General features: G+C 51.1%; 1 protein-coding gene across 3 annotated transcripts in view; it reads left to right on the forward strand.

Annotated features, from left to right (window-relative positions):
- The window catches only part of EDRF1 (erythroid differentiation regulatory factor 1), a 75,276-nt gene that overhangs the window by 2,548 nt on the left and 52,906 nt on the right, over positions 1 to 19,822 (forward strand). For all 3 annotated transcript variants that reach the window (XM_073685033.1, XM_073685034.1, XM_073685036.1), the window contains exons 2-6: positions 42 to 241; positions 2,993 to 3,059; positions 3,264 to 3,389; positions 19,199 to 19,323; positions 19,482 to 19,638. In XM_073685033.1, coding sequence (XP_073541134.1) covers positions 42 to 241; positions 2,993 to 3,059; positions 3,264 to 3,389; positions 19,199 to 19,323; positions 19,482 to 19,638 — 675 coding nt within the window. The remainder of the gene's footprint in view (positions 1 to 41; positions 242 to 2,992; positions 3,060 to 3,263; positions 3,390 to 19,198; positions 19,324 to 19,481; positions 19,639 to 19,822) is intronic.

A 19,822-nucleotide genomic window follows, 5' to 3' on the forward strand; every position in this document is an offset into this window, starting at 1 on the left:
TAGACTTTGGGTCTTATTCTGAATCTGTCTTTGTACTGCAGAAATCCATGGCATCCAATGGGGGCAATGAAATCAAGAGTCGTGCTATAGTGAAATACTCCTCTGCTCCGCCTGCCGCGGCGTTCGCTCGCCTTCAAGAGAAAACGGATTTAAAGCTGCCGCCGGCAAATTGGCTGCGAGAGAACGCAAATCTTGGCCCAACAATTCTTGGAAATAGCAAGAAAAGCAAACCATTTTCAAGGTACGAAACTTGTCAACCCCATAGATCAGATTATTCCAGCACCTTCTCAACACAAAATGTAATAGTGGGTCCTGTAGTGTCCATAAAGACGTCTCCAGAGAGGGGACATATCACCCTCACATTGAACATATGGGATTAATTGTGGCTTGGGAAGAGAGAAACGAATTATAACTGGGGAAGTGAAAGAGAGCTGACATGTCCATCTCTATTGAAGTAGGGGCCTCCTGCAGTGACTAGGTAATTACAACTGGAGATTTGGTCTGGGAAAAAGACGCCAAGACTGCGATTAGTTTACGCAAAGGCGGAGAAGTACGCTTCACAGCCTAGAGCTTTCTCTGATCAAAGCACTCTTAGACTTTTTGGAGGCAGTGGTCAGTGATTAATATTGGGGTTTGCATCAATCCAATTTTTATGGGGCATATATTTTCGACATCATAGCGAAGGGACGAACATAAAGCATTCACTCACATCACCGTAAGGCCATTCTAACCCCTTCAACTCAATCACTGTCCAATGGATGATGCTAAATTCCACTGCTACAGTACAGACCAAAAGTTTGGACACACCTTCTCATTTAAAGATTTTTCTGTATTTTCATGACTTTGAAAATTGTACATTCACATTGAAGGCATCAAAACTATGAATTAACACATGTAGAATTATATACTTAACAAAAAAGTGTGAAACAACTGAAAATATGTCTTATATTCTAGGTTCTTCAAAGTAGCCACCTTTTGCTTTGATGACTGCTTTGCACACTCTTGGCATTCTCTTGATGAGCTTCAAGAGGTAGTCACCGGAAATGGTTTTCACTTCACAGGTGTGCCCTGTCAGGTTTAATAAGTGGGATTTCTTGCCTTATAAATGGGGTTGGGACCATCAGTTGTGTTGTGCAGAAGTCTGGTGGATACACAGCTGATAGTCCTACTGAATAGACTGTTAAAATTTGTATTATGGCAAGAAAAAAGCAGCTAAGTAAAGAAAAACGAGTGGCCATCATTACTTTAAGAAATGAAGGTCAGTCAGTCCGAAAAATTGGGAAAACTTTGAAAGTGTCCCCAAGTGCAGTTGCAAAAACCATCAAGCGCTACAAAGAAACTGGCTCACATGAGGACCGCCCCAGGAAAGGAAGACCAAGAGTCACCTCTGCTTCTGAGGATAAGTTTATCCGACTCTCCAGCCTCAGAAATCGCAGGTTAACAGCAGCTCAGTTTAGAGAACAGGTCAATGCCACACAGAGTTCTAGCAGCAGACACATCTCTACAACAACTGTTAAGAGGAGACTTTGTGCAGCAGGCCTTCATGGTAAAATAGCTGCTAGGAAACCACTGCTAAGGACAGGCAACAAGCAGAAGAGACTTGTTTGGGCTAAAGAACACAAGGAATGGACATTAGACCAGTGGAAATCTGTGCTTTGGTCTGAGGAGTCCAAATTTGAGATCTTTGGTTCCAACCAACGTGTCTTTGTGCGACGTAGAAAAGGTGAACGGATGGACTCTACATGCCTGGTTCCCACCGTGAAGCATGGAGGAGGAGGTGTGATGGTGTGGGGGTGCTTTGCTGGTGACACTGTTGGGGATTTATTCAAAATTGAAGGCATACTGAACCAGCATGGCTACCACAGCATCTTGCAGCGGCATGCTATTCCATCCGGTTTGCGTTTAGTTGGACCATCATTTATTTTTCAACAGGACAATGACCCCAAACACACCTCCAGGCTGTGTAAGGGCTATTTGACCAAGAAAGAGAGTGATGGGGTGCTACGCCAGATGACCTGGCCTCCACAGTCACCAGACCTGAACCCAATCGAGATGGTTTGGGGTGAGCTGGACTGCAGAGTGAAGGCAAAAGGGCCAACAAGTGCTAAGCATCTCTGGGAACTCCTTCAAGATTGTTGTAAGACCATTTCCGGTGACTACCTCTTGAATCTCATCAAGAGAATGCCAAGAGTGTGCAAAGCAGTCATCAAAGCAAAAGGTGGCTACTTTGAAGAACCTAGAATATAAGACATATTTTCGGTTCTTTCACACTTTTTTGTTAAGTATATAATTCCACATGTGTTAATTCATAGTTTTGAAGCCTTCAGTGTGAATGTACAATTTTCAGTCATGAAAATACAGAAAAATCTTTAAATGAGAAGGTGTGTCCCAACTTTTGGTCTGTACTGTATATCAACGGGAGTGTAAAGTTATGGGTCTTGGAACAAGGGGAGGAATAAGCAAAACCGCACAAACTAAAAAGATTCTGGAGTCTTTAAAGAAAATCTGACAGCAGCATGATGTAGGGGCATAGACCCTGATTCCAGATATGTATCACTTAGCTTACTGGATGCAGCAGTTTTGATACAATTACAGTTTTCTCAATTGCATATGTAGTTGAGCTCTAAATACTGAGCTTTGTATAACACCGCCCACGCCATTGATTGGCTGCTTTCTGGGTACACAGTGCTGTGGCGCGGTTGGACCTGGAGGCACGAGACACCTAGTCATGTAGTGATAATCTGCTGATAAAACACTGATTTTATTGAAACTGCAAAACACAGCCTAGTAAGTGACACATCGCAGGAATTAGGATCTCTGCCTCTACATCAACATAAAAAAACTCATGACAGATTCCCTTTAAGGGATTAAAGATTAAAATGTAATCCTGCATATATTGTGCTGGCCATCTTTGCTCTGCCAGTGATAATGAAACAGAGGACCTTCTTCCACCACAGCTCGTAGTCTTGACCATTCATCTTTCTCGTTACAGCTTTGGCATGGCGTATGACTTTATTGATTCTGTCGGGAAGGAAGTGGATGTTGTGGCCGATTCTGAAGTAAGTGTGAATGCACCTAATGTCCTGGTAAGTGCTTTTGCCCTGCGCCGCTCCCAATCTCCAGTCATTGGAGACCTGAGTGTAAGAAGGGTGGACAACTCCTAGCCATAGACATTATATTTGCAGCTTTTGGAACTAAAGGTATAATTGAGACGTGACCTTTTATATCCTTTTTCATAAATTTTTGCCTCTTTTATAATCCAGAACATCAAGAAGCTCCTGAAGATCCCGTACAGTAAGTCCCATGTCAGTATGGCCGTCCACCGCATTGGAAAGACTCTGCTGCTGGATGAGCTGGACATTCAGGAGCTCTTCATGAGGTCGTCTCAGGTAACGGACGATTGATATTTGCCAGAGCTGTGATTCTCCAGCGACGGCTTTTAAAGTGCTATTTAGGATCATTAAAATATAACAAAAAAAAAAATCTATAAAAGAATATAGGGCAGCACAATGGTTCAGTGGTTACCACTGCAGCTTTGCAGAGCGGGGGTCCTGGGTTTAAATCCCACCAAGGACAACATCTGCAAGGAGTTTGTATGTTCTCCCCGTGTTTGTGTGGGTTTCCTCCGGGTTCTCCGGTTTCCTCCCACACTCCAAAGACATACTGATAGGGAATCTATATTCTGAGCCCCAATGGGGACAGCGATGATAATATCTGTAAAGCGCTGTGGAGTTAATGGCACTATATAAGTGAGTAAAATAAATGAATAAAAAGAGGATTTTTGGTACTCACCGTGAAATCCCTTTCTCTATCGCTTCATTGGGGGACACAGGAAACCATGGGTGTATGCTGCTGCCACTAAGAGGCTGACACTAGGCAGAAATAAAAAAGGCTAACTGCTCCCCAGCAGGCTACACCCACTGAAAGGGAGAGAACTAACCAGTTTGTAGGAAAGCAGTAGGAAAGGAGATATAAAGAGATTACCCTCAGATGAACTAACAATGGCACAAATAAGGGCGGATGCTGTGTCCCCAATGAAGGCTCCGAGAAAGGGATTTTACGGTGAGTACCAAAAATCCTCCTTTCTCTATCTCTTCATTGGTGGACACAGGAAACCATGGAACGTCCAAAAGCAGTCCCTAGGGTGGGAAGACACAAGTACTCAAAAGGTAAGGTCGGTCCACTGCTGCATGAGGGTCCTCCTATTCAGATTGGCGCTGCTGAGGCCGAACGGAGCTACCGTGTAGTACAAGAAGGTGTGGACCGAAGACCAGGAAAGATGACCAGTTCCTTGAGAGATAGGAAGATTTTGGATAATCTTGGAGTGTCCCCCTTCGGGTGAGAAACTGCGGCGAAAAATAGAACAATGAGTTCAGCGGAAAGAACCAGACTGTCTAATTTAGAGCTCCACCCTGGATGTAATCCATGGCTGGGAAGATAAGACGGGAGAATCATGGACTTCCCGGTGGCCATTGACCGAGGTACTAAATGTCAGTTCCCAGGCTGGGGAACAAGTGTCCCTGGACACTTTGTACTTTCGACAGGCGGAGAGCTTAAAAGAGAAGAGGATGGCTCCTCTCATGCAGAAAAAACTTCGCCCAGGGGTAAGACGAAGGGTCACCCTGTCCCATGTTTTACACTGTCCCCCTATATAACTGAACATGTTTATGTAGAGATGATAGGGGAAAACAGGACAGGGAGATAGAAACCAAAGAGTCCGACTTTGAAAGGGAAGGATCGAGGACTCTTACCGTGGGAGCCTTGGCGCCAACGGAGGGAAGATTCCACACATGATAGGAGTAATTGTGATGACACCTGTCAGGCTGGAGTAACGACCGCGCATTTGGTGGCACCTGTCTGGCTGGAGTAACGACCGCGCATTTGGTGGCACCTGTCAGGCTGGAGTAACGACCGCGCATTTGGTGGCACCTGTCAGGCTGGAGTAACGACCGCCCGTCTGGTGGCACCTGTCGGGCTGGAGTAACGACCGCCCGTCTGGTGGCACCTGTCGGGCTGGAGTAACGACCGCCCGTCTGGTGGCACCTGTCGGGCTGGAGTAACGACCGCCCGTCTGGTGGCACCTGTCGGGCTGGAGTAACGACCGCCCGTCTGGTGGCACCTGTCGGGCTGGAGTAACGACCGCCCGTCTGGTGGCACCTGTCGGGCTGGAGTAACGACCGCCCGTCTGGTGGCACCTGTCGGGCTGGAGTAACGACCGCCCGACTGAAGTGAAAACTCCGATGAGAAAAAACTTTACCTGTCTCTGGAAATGTAAACGACCGACTGGTCCGTGTTACGCTGGACAGGCCGGCTTGAGGAAGGGCCATCATATCCTGAATGGTGGAAGTTCTCTCGTCGAAGGCGAAGATATGGTAAGGGACACGGCATTAAAGGGGCCCTTGTCAGGTAGGCGGCAGACTACTCAGGAAGTGGAGTTGGGGATCTATCCTAAGCCGTCCGGAAAATGATAGTCCGTCTCGGTCCTTGATAGGTGGAAATCCTGAAGGGAGGAAGAGAAGACGAGTACCTGTATGCGGAATCATGAATGCAAGCTGAGTTTCCTGAGATGAGCAATTAACCTGCAAATGTCGGGCGCTGCTGACAACTGTAGGGAAAAAGAAAAAACAGAGACAACAACTCGTGTAGGGGCACTCCATGACTTCCTGTAGGAGCCCGGAGGGAAAAAATTGGCCAGGAGCTTGGACGGACCAGAGCAATCCTGAAAGTCCCATAGCGGCAGCAAGCAGAAGCAGTCACGAGGACTGAGCCTGCGACCTGACGATGCAGAGATGGCCAGCGGCTTGTAACTGTTCATGGAGAGATGAGGACAAAGCCGTGGCGTGGCACCACGTACCAGACATTAACAGACGAGGCTACTGAAAAAGGATACGGGATGAGCGGGCTGAGAGAATCCGTTTCCGAGATGAACAGAGGCCTGTTCCTGACACGCACCAGATACCAGGTCTGTAACGCCATCAGGGCTGGAAAGACATCATGACGTAACTGATGAAGACTTGAAGTGGTGAGTTCCAGAGGAAATAAGGTGTTGAGTACCGATACACAAACAGGCTGAGGATCATGGATCGATTATTATACAGTAGGTAAAAGCAGGACTCTGCACTGTAACTGCGGATAAGGAAGGTAGTAGGTCTGATCCGCTATGGATAACAGCCAGAGAGCCAGTAATAGTTAATCTAGGTAACCTTTTGTAACGGGTCTGGGAGGCGGAACCTCTGAGCTACTATACAAGGGGGCGGTCCTTGTAAGGGAGCGGGTGGCGACCAGGCAGGCAGTCACAGCAGGTGACCGGGACAGTCTCTGGGTGTACGGGCAGGAGGTCACGGCAAGTGACCGGGACAGTCTCTGGAAGAACGGGCTGGAGGTCACGGCAAGTGACCGGGGCAGTCTCTGGGTGAACGGGCTGGAGGTCACGGCAAGTGACCGGGGCAGTCTCTGGGTGAACGGGCTGGAGGTCACGGCAAGTGACCGGGGCAGTCTCTGGGTGAACGGGCTGGAGGTCACGGCAAGTAACTGGGGCAGTCTCTAGGTAAAGGGTAGGTACGACCTGTGATGGCTGAACCTCCAGGTAGGCTAGCAAGGCAGATGGAGGATGTGTGCTCCCAGGTGAGCAAGCGAGAGTCTCTGGAATAGCAGGTGGTCACAGCACGTGACGGCGAAGCCTCCAGGTAGGCAAGCAGGCAGGTAGCGGAGAAGCACTCCCAGGTGAGCGGGCAAGAGTCTCTGGAATAGCTGGTGGTCACAGCACGTGACGGCGGAGCCTCCGGGCAGGCAAGCAGGCAGGTAGCGGAGGAGCGCTCCCAGGTGAGCGGGCAAGCTGGTCCATAGACAGACTGACAGGAGTAGAAAGGCAGACCGTCGGACCTCAGGCTAGCAAGCAGGCAGGTAGCTGATGTGCGCTCCCAGGTGAGCGGGCAAGCTGGTCCTTAGACAGACTGACAGGAGTTGTAAGGCAGACCGTCGGACCTCAGGCTAGCAAGCAGGTAGCAGGAATAACTGGCAGGAAACAGACAGCAAACTGGCAGGACTCTGGCAGGAATCAGGCAGGTAACTGGCAACGGGACCTGAGGGCTGAAGCAGAGTAGAACAGTGCAACAACATTGCTCGGGCACCTCCATTTTGGAGGAGGAGCCTTATATATGGTGAAGTCCTCCGGCCATTGGCCGGGGACTCCTTAGGACGGCGCGCGCGGCCCCTTTAAGAGGGAGGGAGAGCGCGAGCGCGCGCTGCCAGCAGAGCGGGAGGAGGACGCCGGGCACGGAGCAGGGAGGTGAGGGGAACAGCGTCCCTGCCTAGCAGAGGGCAGGGACGCCGGCGCTACAGTACCCCCCCCCTTTAGGCCCCCCCTTTTTTAGGCCAGACAGAAATTTAGCAAGGATAAGAGGGGCATGGATGTTCTCCCGGGGCTCCCACGTTCTCTCCTCAGGACCAAGCCCCTTCCAATCTACTAGAAAAAAGGTCTTTCCTCTTACCCTTTTGGTGGCAAGAATGTTCTCTACCTCAAACTCGTCCTCAGCAGAAACCGGAGCAGGAGGCGTACCTGTAGACTTGGAAAAAGAGTTAAGTACCACGGGTTTGAGGAGAGATACATGGAAGGAGTTAGGGATCCGTAAGTTGGCCGGGAGTTTCAATTTATAGGCCACCGGGTTGATCTGACTGATGACCTCCAGGGGACCGATGAACCGAGGCCCTAACTTGTAAGAAGGTATCTTGAGTCGGACATATTTAGATGAGAGCCAGACTTTATCTCCGGGACGAAATTGTGGAGGATCCAGGCGTTTTTTGTCAGCGTGTCTTTTCATCCGTTCGGACGACTGAAGGAGTTCGGATCGGGTACTCTCCCAAATGGAGGAAAATTTGCCAACGAGAGATTCCGCAGCCGGGTTGTCCACAGAGGTGGAGACAGGAAAAGGAATCCGAGGATGCTGACCGAAGACTACAAAAAACGGGGATTTGGAGGAGGATTCGCTCTCGTGATTGTTATAAGAGAACTCGGCCCATGGTAGGAGATCCACCCAGTCTGAATGATGGGCATTAACGAAGTGCCGGAGGTAACTGGTCAGGTTCTGATTGATCCGCTCCACTTGACCATTGGACTGTGGGTGGTAAGCGGAAGAGAAGTCCAGGGTGACGTCTAGCAGTTTACAAGTGGCTCTCCAGAAGCGTGAGGTGAACTGTACCCCACGATCCGACACGATGTGGAGGGGCAGGCCATGAAGACGGAAGATGTGACGAATAAAGTCTTTAGCTAGCTCGGGTGCAGACGGGAGGCCTGGCAGGGGAACGAAATGAGCCATCTTGGAGAAGCGGTCAGCGACCACCCAAATGACCGTACAACCGGCAGAGACTGGGAGGTCTGTTATAAAGTCCATTGCTATATGCTGCCAGGGGGCAGCAGGTACTGGGAGCGGAAGGAGGCGACCGGCTGGCAGATGTCTCGGAACCTTGTTGCGGGCGCAGGACACACAGGCAGAAACAAAGTCTATTACGTCCTTGTGCAGGGTAGGCCACCAGTAGTGCCGGGTAATAAGCTGGAGGGTCTTTTTTTGACCGGCATGGCCAGCCAGTTTAGACGAGTGACCCCAGTGAAGGATCTTCTCCCGATCAGGTACTGATACGAACGTCTTTCCGGGAGGGAGACTATTTAGACTCACGGGAGCCACCTGCATTACTCTGGCGGGATCGATGATGTGTTTCGGATCTTCCTCGAGATCAGACACCAGAAAGGATCGAGACAAGGCGTCCGCCTTGACGTTTTTGTCAGCCGGGCGAAAATGTAGAACAAAATCAAAGCGAGCAAAAAACAAGGACCACCGGGCTTGGCGCGGGTTAAGTCTCTGGGCATGCTGGAGGTAAGCCAAGTTCTTGTGGTCCGTGTAAATTATTACCGGGTGAAGAGCCCCCTCGAGCAGGTAACGCCACTCCTCCAATGCCAGTTTGATGGCCAATAACTCTCGGTCTCCTATGGAATAATTGCGCTCTGAGGAGGAGAAGAGTTTAGAGAAGAAGCCGCAAGTTACCATCCTCCCGGAAGATGATTTTTGAGTAAGTACCGCTCCGGCTCCAGAGGAGGAGGCGTCAACTTCCAGGAAGAACTGCTTGTTGCCGTCCGGGCGATGCAGCACCGGGGCGGAAGAGAAGGCCTGTTTTAAGGAAAGAAAGGCCTCCTCTGCTTCGGGCGGCCACTCTTTGGGATTAGTACCCTTACGGGTGAGCGCGGAAATTGGGGCAGTCCGGGAAGAGAAGTGTGGTATGAAGAGGCGGTAGTAGTTGGCGAAGCCCAGGAACCGCTGAATGGCCTTCAACCCCTCCGGTCGGGGCCATTTCTCGATGGCAGACAGTTTCTCTGGATCCATTCGTAGGCCGGTCTGAGAAATAATGTAGCCCAAAAACGGAAGCGAGGTCTGCTCAAAGAGGCACTTCTCGTATTTAGCGAAGAGGTGATTCTGCCTGAGCCTGAGCAGGACCTGACGAACGTCCCTCCGGTGAGTCTGGAGATCCGGAGAGAAGACCAAGATGTCGTCCAGGTACACCACTACGCAGGAGTAGAGAAGGTCCCGGAAGATGTCATTGACCAACTCTTGAAAGACGGCAGGAGCGTTACAGAGACCAAAGGGCATTACCAGATATTCATAGTGGCCGTCCCGGGTGTTGAATGCCGTCTTCCATTCATCCCCCTGACGGATACGAACCAGGTTGTACGCCCCACGGAGGTCCAGTTTGGTGAAGATTCTAGCCCCTCTCAGACGATCAAATAACTCCGGAATGAGCGGAAGGGGGTACTTATTCTTCACCGTGATTTGGTTAAGGCCTCTATAGTCTATACAGGGACGGAGAGAGCCGTCCTTCTTTTTTACGAAGAAGAAGCCTGCTCCCACCGGGGAGGTAGATTTCCGGATGAATCCCCTGGCCAGATTCTCCTCAATATATTCGGACATCGACCGGGTCTCAGCAGCGGATAATGGATAAATACGCCCACGGGGAGGAGTAGTACCGGGTAACAGGTCGATAGGGCAGTCGTATGGTCTATGAGGGGGTAGTGTCTCTGCTTCCTTTTTATTAAAGACATCAGCATAAGACCAATAAGGAATCGGAAGTCCAGGTAGATTAGCTGGGGTAGGAGAAGGACGGACGGGATGGACGGGAACCAGACAGGTCTTATGGCAGTCCTGTCCCCAGCGAAGGACTTCTCCGGTCTGCCAGTCAAGCACTGGTGCATGTCTCTGGAGCCAAGGTAGACCTAGCAAGAGGGCGTGAGAGAGTCCAGGCAGAACATGAAAGGAGATACTCTCAGAATGCAGCATTCCCACCTGTAGAGTAATGGATTCGGTGATGAGTTGGATGGGGCGTGGTAAGAGACCCCCATCCACGGCAGCAACATACAAGGGTACAGCCAGAGGTTTGGTGGGGATGCGGTATTTCTCTACCAGGGACTGTGAAATAAGATTCCCGGCTGCTCCAGAGTCCAGTTGGGCTAGTTCGAAATAACGGTGCTCCCCGCAGACGATTGAAACTGACAGCAGCAGAGATGGAGAGGATTTATTCTTGTCTAGGTCAACCTCTCTGAGCGAACCTAGACACAGGCGTTTCCCGACCTCTCTGGGCAGGCACGGATCCGGTGCTCCTTACTGCCACAGTAGAAGCAGCTCCCCTCGGCACGGCGTAAGTCCTGACGGGTTTTGACCATCTTGGTCTGGTCGACCTGCATAGACACAGGAGAGTGTACCTGGGGAGAGATGGAGGGAGTGACGGGTTTCTGAAAGGTAGGAGCTAGACGTGGAAACCTCCTCTCACGGGTGACCTCTTTGGCACGCTCCTGGAACCGTAGGTCAATCCGGGTGGCAAGAGTTATTAGGTCATCGAGAGTGGTAGGAATGTCCCGACCGGCAAGTTCATCTTTAATACGGCCGGACAGACCCTCCCAGAAGACGGATACCAGAGCGTCGTTATCCCAGGCCAGCTCCGAGGCAAGGGTACGGAACCGTATGGCATATTGGCCCACGGTGAGACTTCCCTGACGGAGGCGTAGCAGAGATGATGCGGATGAGGTCTTCCGTCCGGGTTCGTCGAAGACTTTCCGGAAAGCCGTGAGGAAGGCAGGCAAGTCGGACACCAGGGGGTCTCCTCTCTCCCATAGAGGATTTAGCCAGGCCAGGGCCTCCCCGGTGAGATGGGACATGATGAAGGCAATTTTGGCCCGGTCGGAGTTAAACTGGTGGGACAATAGTTCAAAGTGCAGGGTGCACTGATTTATGAAGCCCCGAGCCTGGGCGGAGTCGCCTCCGAAGCGAGGAGGTGCAGAAAGCCGGGGTCCGGGGTAGGATACCATGGTATTGGTGGGCAGCGGAGCTGCTGGGTTGCGAGTCATGGCACTGGCGGTGGTTGCTGGTGGAGCAGTCAGAGTATCCAGGCGAGAATTGACATTCCGCAGGTGACCCAGGATGGACTCCTGTTGGGACCTCTGACGGGACAGTTCATGACAGAGGTCCGAGAGCGAGGGAGCTTGGGTGCCACCGGGTTCCATGGCCCGAGCAAACTGTAACGGGTCTGGGAGGCGGAACCTCTGAGCTACTATACAAGGGGGCGGTCCTTGTAAGGGAGCGGGTGGCGACCAGGCAGGCAGTCACAGCAGGTGACCGGGACAGTCTCTGGGTGTACGGGCAGGAGGTCACGGCAAGTGACCGGGACAGTCTCTGGAAGAACGGGCTGGAGGTCACGGCAAGTGACCGGGGCAGTCTCTGGGTGAACGGGCTGGAGGTCACGGCAAGTGACCGGGGCAGTCTCTGGGTGAACGGGCTGGAGGTCACGGCAAGTGACCGGGGCAGTCTCTGGGTGAACGGGCTGGAGGTCACGGCAAGTAACTGGGGCAGTCTCTAGGTAAAGGGTAGGTACGACCTGTGATGGCTGAACCTCCAGGTAGGCTAGCAAGGCAGATGGAGGATGTGTGCTCCCAGGTGAGCAAGCGAGAGTCTCTGGAATAGCAGGTGGTCACAGCACGTGACGGCGAAGCCTCCAGGTAGGCAAGCAGGCAGGTAGCGGAGAAGCACTCCCAGGTGAGCGGGCAAGAGTCTCTGGAATAGCTGGTGGTCACAGCACGTGACGGCGGAGCCTCCGGGCAGGCAAGCAGGCAGGTAGCGGAGAAGCGCTCCCAGGTGAGCGGGCAAGCTGGTCCATAGACAGACTGACAGGAGTTGTAAGGCAGACTGTCGGACCTCAGGCTAGCAAGCAGGTAGCAGGAATAACTGGCAGGAAACAGACAGCAAACTGGCAGGACTCTGGCAGGAATCAGGCAGGTAACTGTCAGGTAACTGGCAACGGGACCTGAGGGCTGAAGCAGAGTAGAACAGTGCAACAACATTGCTCGGGCACCTCCATTTTGGAGGAGGAGCCTTATATATGGTGAAGTCCTCCGGCCATTGGCCGGGGACTCCTTAGGACGGCGCGCGCGGCCCCTTTAAGAGGGAGGGAGAGCGCGCGCGCCCTAAGCACAGTGGCCGGGAAGGAGCGCGCGCTGCCAGCAGAGCGGGAGGAGGACGCCGGGCACGGAGCAGGGAGGTGAGGGGAACAGCGTCCCTGCCTAGCAGAGGGCAGGGACGCCGGCGCTACACCTTTCCCTAGACGTGGCTGTGGGCAGAAGAGAATGTCTGCCATAGGGAAACAGGGCTAATGGGTCTGACCTACAGCAGGATGTTGAGAAGATAACAGACAGTAGACGCATAAGTAACTCTCTGTAGCAGAGGTAAGGGTGGATGATGGCCTGTCTGTCCATAAATAGCAGTGGCGATATAACACCCTGCTCCTGATTCCTACTATAGACTGTAGAGGTGCTGACCGAATATGACAGGTTACGGTACATACCTGCGAATCCTATCCCTAGGCACAGGGAGTGTGGCCCCTGTATATACCTATACAGGAGTGCCATGCGATGCGGCAGTATCCGAGGAATCCTTTAGAGGAAATGTTACCTGATCTGGATACCTTATCCTGTAAGTCTCCCCTGTCTGCAGGGATTCTCCGATGGAATCTTCATGGATGAATCGTGTAGTCTTCTGGAGGTAGACCGAGGGCTCCGTGGGACAGGTACTCTTCCTGATTAAGTCTGCTGATAGCTGTTGACCAGCTGTGCATCATGTCCTGTAACTTAAGAGTCAAGATGTAAATGGCAGGGGATTAGCGACAGACCCCTGACTGCCTCTGGGAGAGAGGAGTGGGAATCATGGAAGTGAACCTGGATGGTGGTCCAGACGTTGATTAGGAGTGAACCCGCTTCTTCGACCTGTGTAAGGTCGGTCATGGCTGCTAGTATCTGAATCAGGAGGAACTGATCAGAGCTGCAGAGACGGACGTATTCTTAGGTCAGCCGCGTGGGGTCCTTAACCAAAGACTGAGATGCGCCCGTTTCTAAGACCTATGTAAGGTTCGTCTTAGCTGCATGCCTCTGATTGAGGAGGAACTGATCCGAGCTGCCGAGGCGGATGGATTATTAGCTGCAAGAGGACCTCAACCAAAGACTGAGATGCGTTGGTTAGGTCAGTATAACAGAAATAGGGAGGCAACCTACTCTGAGGAGGGGGTGTGCTCTCATCCCTGGCAGCAGGGAGCTCCCGAGAGGCTTATATGAATCTGGCTGTGGTCAGAGCAGGGACACACTGAAGGCATCAAAACTATGAATTAACACATGTGGAATTATATACTTAACAAAAAAGTGTGAAACAACTGGAAATACGTCTTATATTCTAGGTTCTTCAAAGTAGCCACCTTTTGCTTTGATGACTGCTTTGCACACTCTTGGCATTCTCTTGATGATATATATATATATATATATATATATATATATATATATATATATATATATATATATATATATATATACACACACATATACATACAGTGCCTACAAGTAGTATTCAACCCCCTGCAGATTTAGCTGGTTGACACATGCGGAATTAACTTGGCATTGTGACATCTGTTCTGTAGATCAGCCTGGAAGTGGGAAATGCACTGCAGCAAATTATTTTTTTTTTTTTTAAACGTAAAAAGTTAATTCAGAGTGTCATTTATTATTCAACCCCTCAAACCACAAGAATTCTGTTTGGTCCCCCTAAAGTATTAAGAAGTAGTTCAGGCACCAAGAATAATGAGCTTCACATGTGTGGATTAAAGATCTCTTTTGCCAGCCTTTTCTGACTATTTAAGACCCTCCCCAAACTTGTGAACAGCACTCAGACATGGTCAACATGGGAAAGACAAAGGAGCATTCCAAGGCCATCAGAGACAAGATCATGGAGGGTCAAAAGGCTGGCAAGGGGTACAAAACCCTTTCTAAGGAGTTGGGCCTACCTGTCTCCACTGTTGGGAGCATCATCCGTAAGTGGAAGGCTTATGGAACTACTGTTAGCCTTCCACGGCCAGGACAACCTTTGAAAGTGTCCTCCCGTGCCGAGGCCAGGCTTGTCCGAAGAGTCAAGGCTAACCCAAGGACAACAAGGAAGGAGCTCCGGGAAGATCTCATGGCAGTGGGGACATTGGTTTCAGTCAATACCATAAGTAACGTACTCCACCGCAATGGTCTCCGTTCCAGACGAGCCCGTAAGATACCTTTACTTTCAAAGCGTCATGTCAAGGCTCGTCTACAGTTTGCTCATGATCACTTAGAGGACTCTGAGACAGACTGGTTCAAGGTTCTATGGTCTGATGAGACCAAGATCGAGATCTTTGGTGCAAACCACACACGTGACGTTTGGAGACTGGATGGCACTGCATACGACCCCAAGAATACCATCCCTACAGTCAAGCATGGTGGTGGCAGCATCATGCTGTGGGGCTGTTTCTCTGCCAAGGGGCCTGGCCATCTGGTCCGCATCCATGGGAAGATGGATAGCACGGCCTACCTGGAGATTTTGGCCAAGAACCTCCGCTCCTCCATCAAGGATCTTAAGATGGGTCGTAATTTCATCTTCCAACAAGACAACGACCCAAAGCACACAGCCAAGAAAACCAAGGCCTGGTTCAGTAGGGAAAAAGTCAAGGTGTTGGAGTGGCCTAGTCAGTCTCCTGACCTTAACCCAATTGAAAACTTGTGGAAGGAGCTCAAGAATAAAGTCCACATGAGACACCCAAAGAACCTAGATAACTTGGAGAAGATCTGCATGGAGGAGTGGGCCAAGATAACTCCACAGACCTGTGCCGGCCTGATCAGGTCTTATAAAAGACGATTATTAGCTGTAATTGCAAACAAGGGTTATTCCACAAAATATTAAACATAGGGGTTGTATAATAATTGACCCACACTTTTATGTTTAAAATTTAATAAAATTCAACTGAGCAACATAACTTTTTGGTTTGTAAGATTTATGCTTCTGTTCATAAAACCTACTCTCGTTTGCAGTTTGAAGGCTCTAACTTATTTGCATCTTATCAAACCAGCTAAAATTGGTATATGGTCTCCCATGCTGGTATGTGCTGCCCCCATCCTGTCCCCACCATCCAATCCCGGGATGCGTGGCTCCCCTCATCCCCGATCCCGGGATGCGTGGCGCCCCTCATCCCCGATCCCGGGATGCGTGGCGCCCCTCATCCCCGATCCCGGGATGCGTGGCGCCCCTCATCCCCGATCCCGGGATGCGTGGCTCCCCTCATCCCCGATTCCGGAATGCGTGGCTCCCCTCATCCCCGATCCCGGGATGCGTGGCTCCTCTCAATCCCCCATCCTGGGATGCGTGGCTCCCCTCAATCCCCCATCCCTGGGATGCGTGGCTCCCCTCAATCCCCCATCCCCGGTATGTGTGGCCTCCTCAATCCCCCATCCCCGGTATGTGTGGCCTCCTCAATCCCCCATCCCCGGTATGTGTGGCCTCCTCAATCCCCCATCCCCGGTATGTGTGGCCTCCTCAATCCCCCATCCCCGGTATGTGTGGCCTCCTCAATCCCCCATCCCCGGTATGTGTGGCCTCCTCAATCCCCCATCCCCGGTATGTGTGGCCTCCTCAATCCCCCATCCCTGGTATGTGTGGCCTCCTCAATCCCCCCAATCACTGCACACATAAAACAATAAACACTTATACTCACCTTCCTTCCTCACCTCTGCTCCAGCGCTGTGTCCTGTCTGCAGCAGCTGCTGCCGGCACATTCACGCTTCTCCATGCTGGGACTATGGGCGTGGAGAAGCGTGAATATGCTTTCTCTTCAGCGGCGGTCACTGACAGCAGGAGCCGGGGCTCAGCGCTCCTCCGTGGCTGCTACTAAAGAGAATGAATATTCCCTCTTCTCCACGCCCATGGGAGTGGCCTCAGAGGGAATATTCATGTCCCTTAAGCAGCGGGCACACGTGGTAGTGTGCTCTGCCCCTCCACTGCTGCAACCCGCTCCTCTGCCGCCGCAACCTCCTACTCACCTATCCTCCTCGTTCCTACGCTGCTTGGGGCCCTCACGGGCCCCCTCCGGCCACGGGCCGGGCCCCATAGCAGTGGACGTCTTACCTGTAACGGCTGGATGCGGGTCTTCTGTCTGGAGCCAGACTGCGCGTCACGCATGCGCAGTCTATCGAGGCTTCGGACAGAGACCCGCATCTCCCGTTATATTATATATATATTGTAATGCAGCGACTTGCTGGCATTACGGTAATGGTCCAGGTTGTGTTTTACCTGACCATGTACCTTCCCCCTCAGGTGACTGGTCACATGACTGTGACATAGCACAGGACCTGCACGCACAGTGTCTGTCTGATCACATGACTGTGACATCAGCAAGGTCCTGTCAGTGTATGTGTGTGTGTGTGTGTGCGTGTGCGTGCGTGTGCACGGGATGCATATATAAACCCTGCTTGATGGGAGACAGGTGTGTTCTGTGAGAGAGGCGTAAGGCCTGTTCCCGTGTGTGTGGGACACCATTCGTGTGAGGCTTAGTGAGGCCGAGTGAAGCCTGGTGTCTGAAAGGTCGAGACTGGATCCTGTGTGGATGCTAGTGGCCTTGGAAGGCAGAGGCTTGAGTAAGAGTCCTGAAAGGCAGAGCCTGGATCCTGTGTGGATGTCAGTGGCCTTTGAGGGAACGACGGCTGGAGACCCCTACCTGGGAAGCCGCAAAGCCACAGTGGTGGCGGAGTAATGGACTGAGACAGCTAAACCCGGCAAAGGTAATACCCTGTGTTATATGGACATTAATATGGACATTGCTATTTTATTACCTTGCTGAAGGCTGTTACTTGGGCCACTTGGGCCTGTCTGCTACTTGAGACTCCCGGATGTTAAGTGTGTAAACATGCCGGTGGCGGACTAAGATGGACTGTGTGAACTGTGGTTTATGAAGTGTAATAAACTGCTGTATTGAGGAAATACCGGAAGGACATTGCTGGTGTGCTTTGATTTACCCGGTGCAGCGAGTATTCCCCATTATGATGACTAGTGCTGCCTTACAATATACGCATATATATATATATATATATGACACACATACAGACATATACACACAATATGCATGACCATAGGCTCTATGGTTCTGGAGTCTACAAAACTATATGGTTGCAACAAGAGGTCTCTGATATGCCCACAAACACATTATGAGTTTGTAATGTGATGTCCCGCAAGCACTATGAGTTTGGAGTGAGGTGTCCTGCAAACGCTATGGGTTTGGAATAAGCTGACTAGGCCTTCCTGGTCCTGTGTGGAGACCTTGGTGTTGCCCAGGTAGAGGTCCACGAATATTGCCTGAAAATATGCCGGGGGCTGTAGGCATCCTTTGTGCATGGACGTGTGGCTGGAGCTACGCCAGGGCTAAAGGCATTTGCAGATAGACAGGTGGTGCGGCTGGGCCATGCTAAGTGCCACAGACAGCCGTGTTTGAGTGGCGAGCATATATAAGCCGTGGGCGTCCGCAGACGCATGGATGTCACGGTAGAGACTATGGTGGAGGCCGCGGCAGGAGCTGAGCCGGGGTCGGCTGGCAGCCGCACGGGTGTTGTGGCCAGGGCTGTGAGGCCGCAGTCGGATGGGAACTGCGGCTGGAGACAGGCTGCGAGCCACAGACAGGTATATAGATGTAGTGGCGAGCGGGCTAGGAGCTGCGGGTTTCCAGAGACGCATGAATGCTGCGGCTGGAGCTGAGCTGGGGCCCTTAGGTAGCGTTACTGATGCAGCCGTCAGGGCTGAGACCAGGCCGGTAGGCAGCCGCACCGATGTCGCAGATGAGGCTGAGCCGGGGCCCGCAGGCAGCCGCACGGAAGCTGTAGCCGGGGCTGTGCCAATGAGATGCACCTGCAGTCGATTGGAAAAAGATGGAGGGGGCGGGGCCAAAAAGGGCGCTCAGAGAGCCCGCGCTGAGATGACAGTAAAAAAAACCGGGATTGGTCCCAGACGGTGCAGAAGACTGTGTCGACCCTGGATGAGGGGAGAGTCACTGACTAGTGACCACCGTCTTCCTCCCGGCCTGCTTGAAGGAGGGGGGGGGGGCAGGACCGTCCGCCATGAGCCGCTCCGAGACACGCTTGAAGTGTTGGAGGGAAAAAGGGTCCTGCCTGTTACACAAGATAGTGGACGATGTGGGAGCCACCACACTGTTCTCTCTGTCCCAAAAGGTGGGAAATCAGGGTAAGCTGTTACACCCTGTTGCCTGAAGTCACAAGCTGTATCTGAAAGCAAAAGATCATTAGTAAAACACAACAAGATGGTAGAGACGGGTCTGAGCGCAGACCTATGTCTTACCTCCTTGGACACTAAGCAAAAACTGGTTAGTTCTCTCCCTGTCAGTGGGTGTAGGCTGCTGGGGAGCAGTTAGCCTTTTTTATTTCTGCCTAGTGTCAGCCTCCTAGTGTCAGCAGCATACACCCATGGCTTCCTGTGTCCCCCAATGAAGCGATAGAGAAAGTTTCTTATTGTTGTGAACATACAGACCTAAAGAATGATGCTACTCGGTCATTTTTACTGCATCGGAAATGCCTTAACAAATCCCCAAAAACACAATGGTGGAATAACTTTTTTTTTTTTCCCCAACTCTTAGATTTTTTTTCCCATTTTTCCATACATTATATGGTAAAATGAAGGGTGTGATTGAAAATGTACAAAAAAATAAAAATAATGAATACACAAGTCCCTCTATGGCTGTTTCGATGGGAAAAATAAGAAAGTTATTGGTCTTGGAAAAAGAGAAGAAAAAAGAAAGAACTGACTTTTTTTTAATCACTTTGCAGACGGGAGACTGGACTTGGTTGAAGGAGTTTTATCAAAGATTAATGGATCAAAAATGGCAAAGAAAGAAGAAGAGTAAAGAACATTGGTACCAGAAGGCCATCCTCTCCAAGTTCCTCTACTACAGGTATCGCTGCTTCTTCTTGAGTCCTATAGACGTGCAGACATTGTACAGATAAGGCGCTGGTCTTCTTACATTTGCGCCACTGCCGCTTGCATTATTACAAGCTACGTTAACGGCTGCAAGTTAGAGATTGCTAAATGTTTAATTCTCTTTTCTTCCAGTATTAATGGAGATGACGCAGCTGAACCAGTGCCATCCACCTCTCACCAGCCCCGAGAAGAACAGAATCTCAGGGAGCCGTCCGGCAGTGATCACGTCGCCTGGCCTGCTCCTTTTGAGACCTTAACTTCAGTGTCAGAAGAAGGTGCTTCCAACCAGGTGAGATGCATGCCCTTGTGTCGGTTTTATGTTTTTTTTTTTGTTTTTTTTTTCTGGTTTCCTTTGAATAAAATGTATTTTTTCTTACATAAAAAACACCCTATTCACTAGACAAAAGTCAGCAGACAGTCAAATGTGAATAAGGGTGGTGGGCTCATGGCTCTCCCCTATAGATTATGTCATG

The sequence above is a fragment of the Phyllobates terribilis genome, unplaced genomic scaffold, assembly GCF_046119375.1.
Source record: "Phyllobates terribilis strain yellow unplaced genomic scaffold, ASM4611937v1 Scaffold_5__5_contigs__length_657084704, whole genome shotgun sequence".
In the NCBI taxonomy this organism is placed as follows: Eukaryota; Metazoa; Chordata; class Amphibia; order Anura; family Dendrobatidae; genus Phyllobates; species Phyllobates terribilis.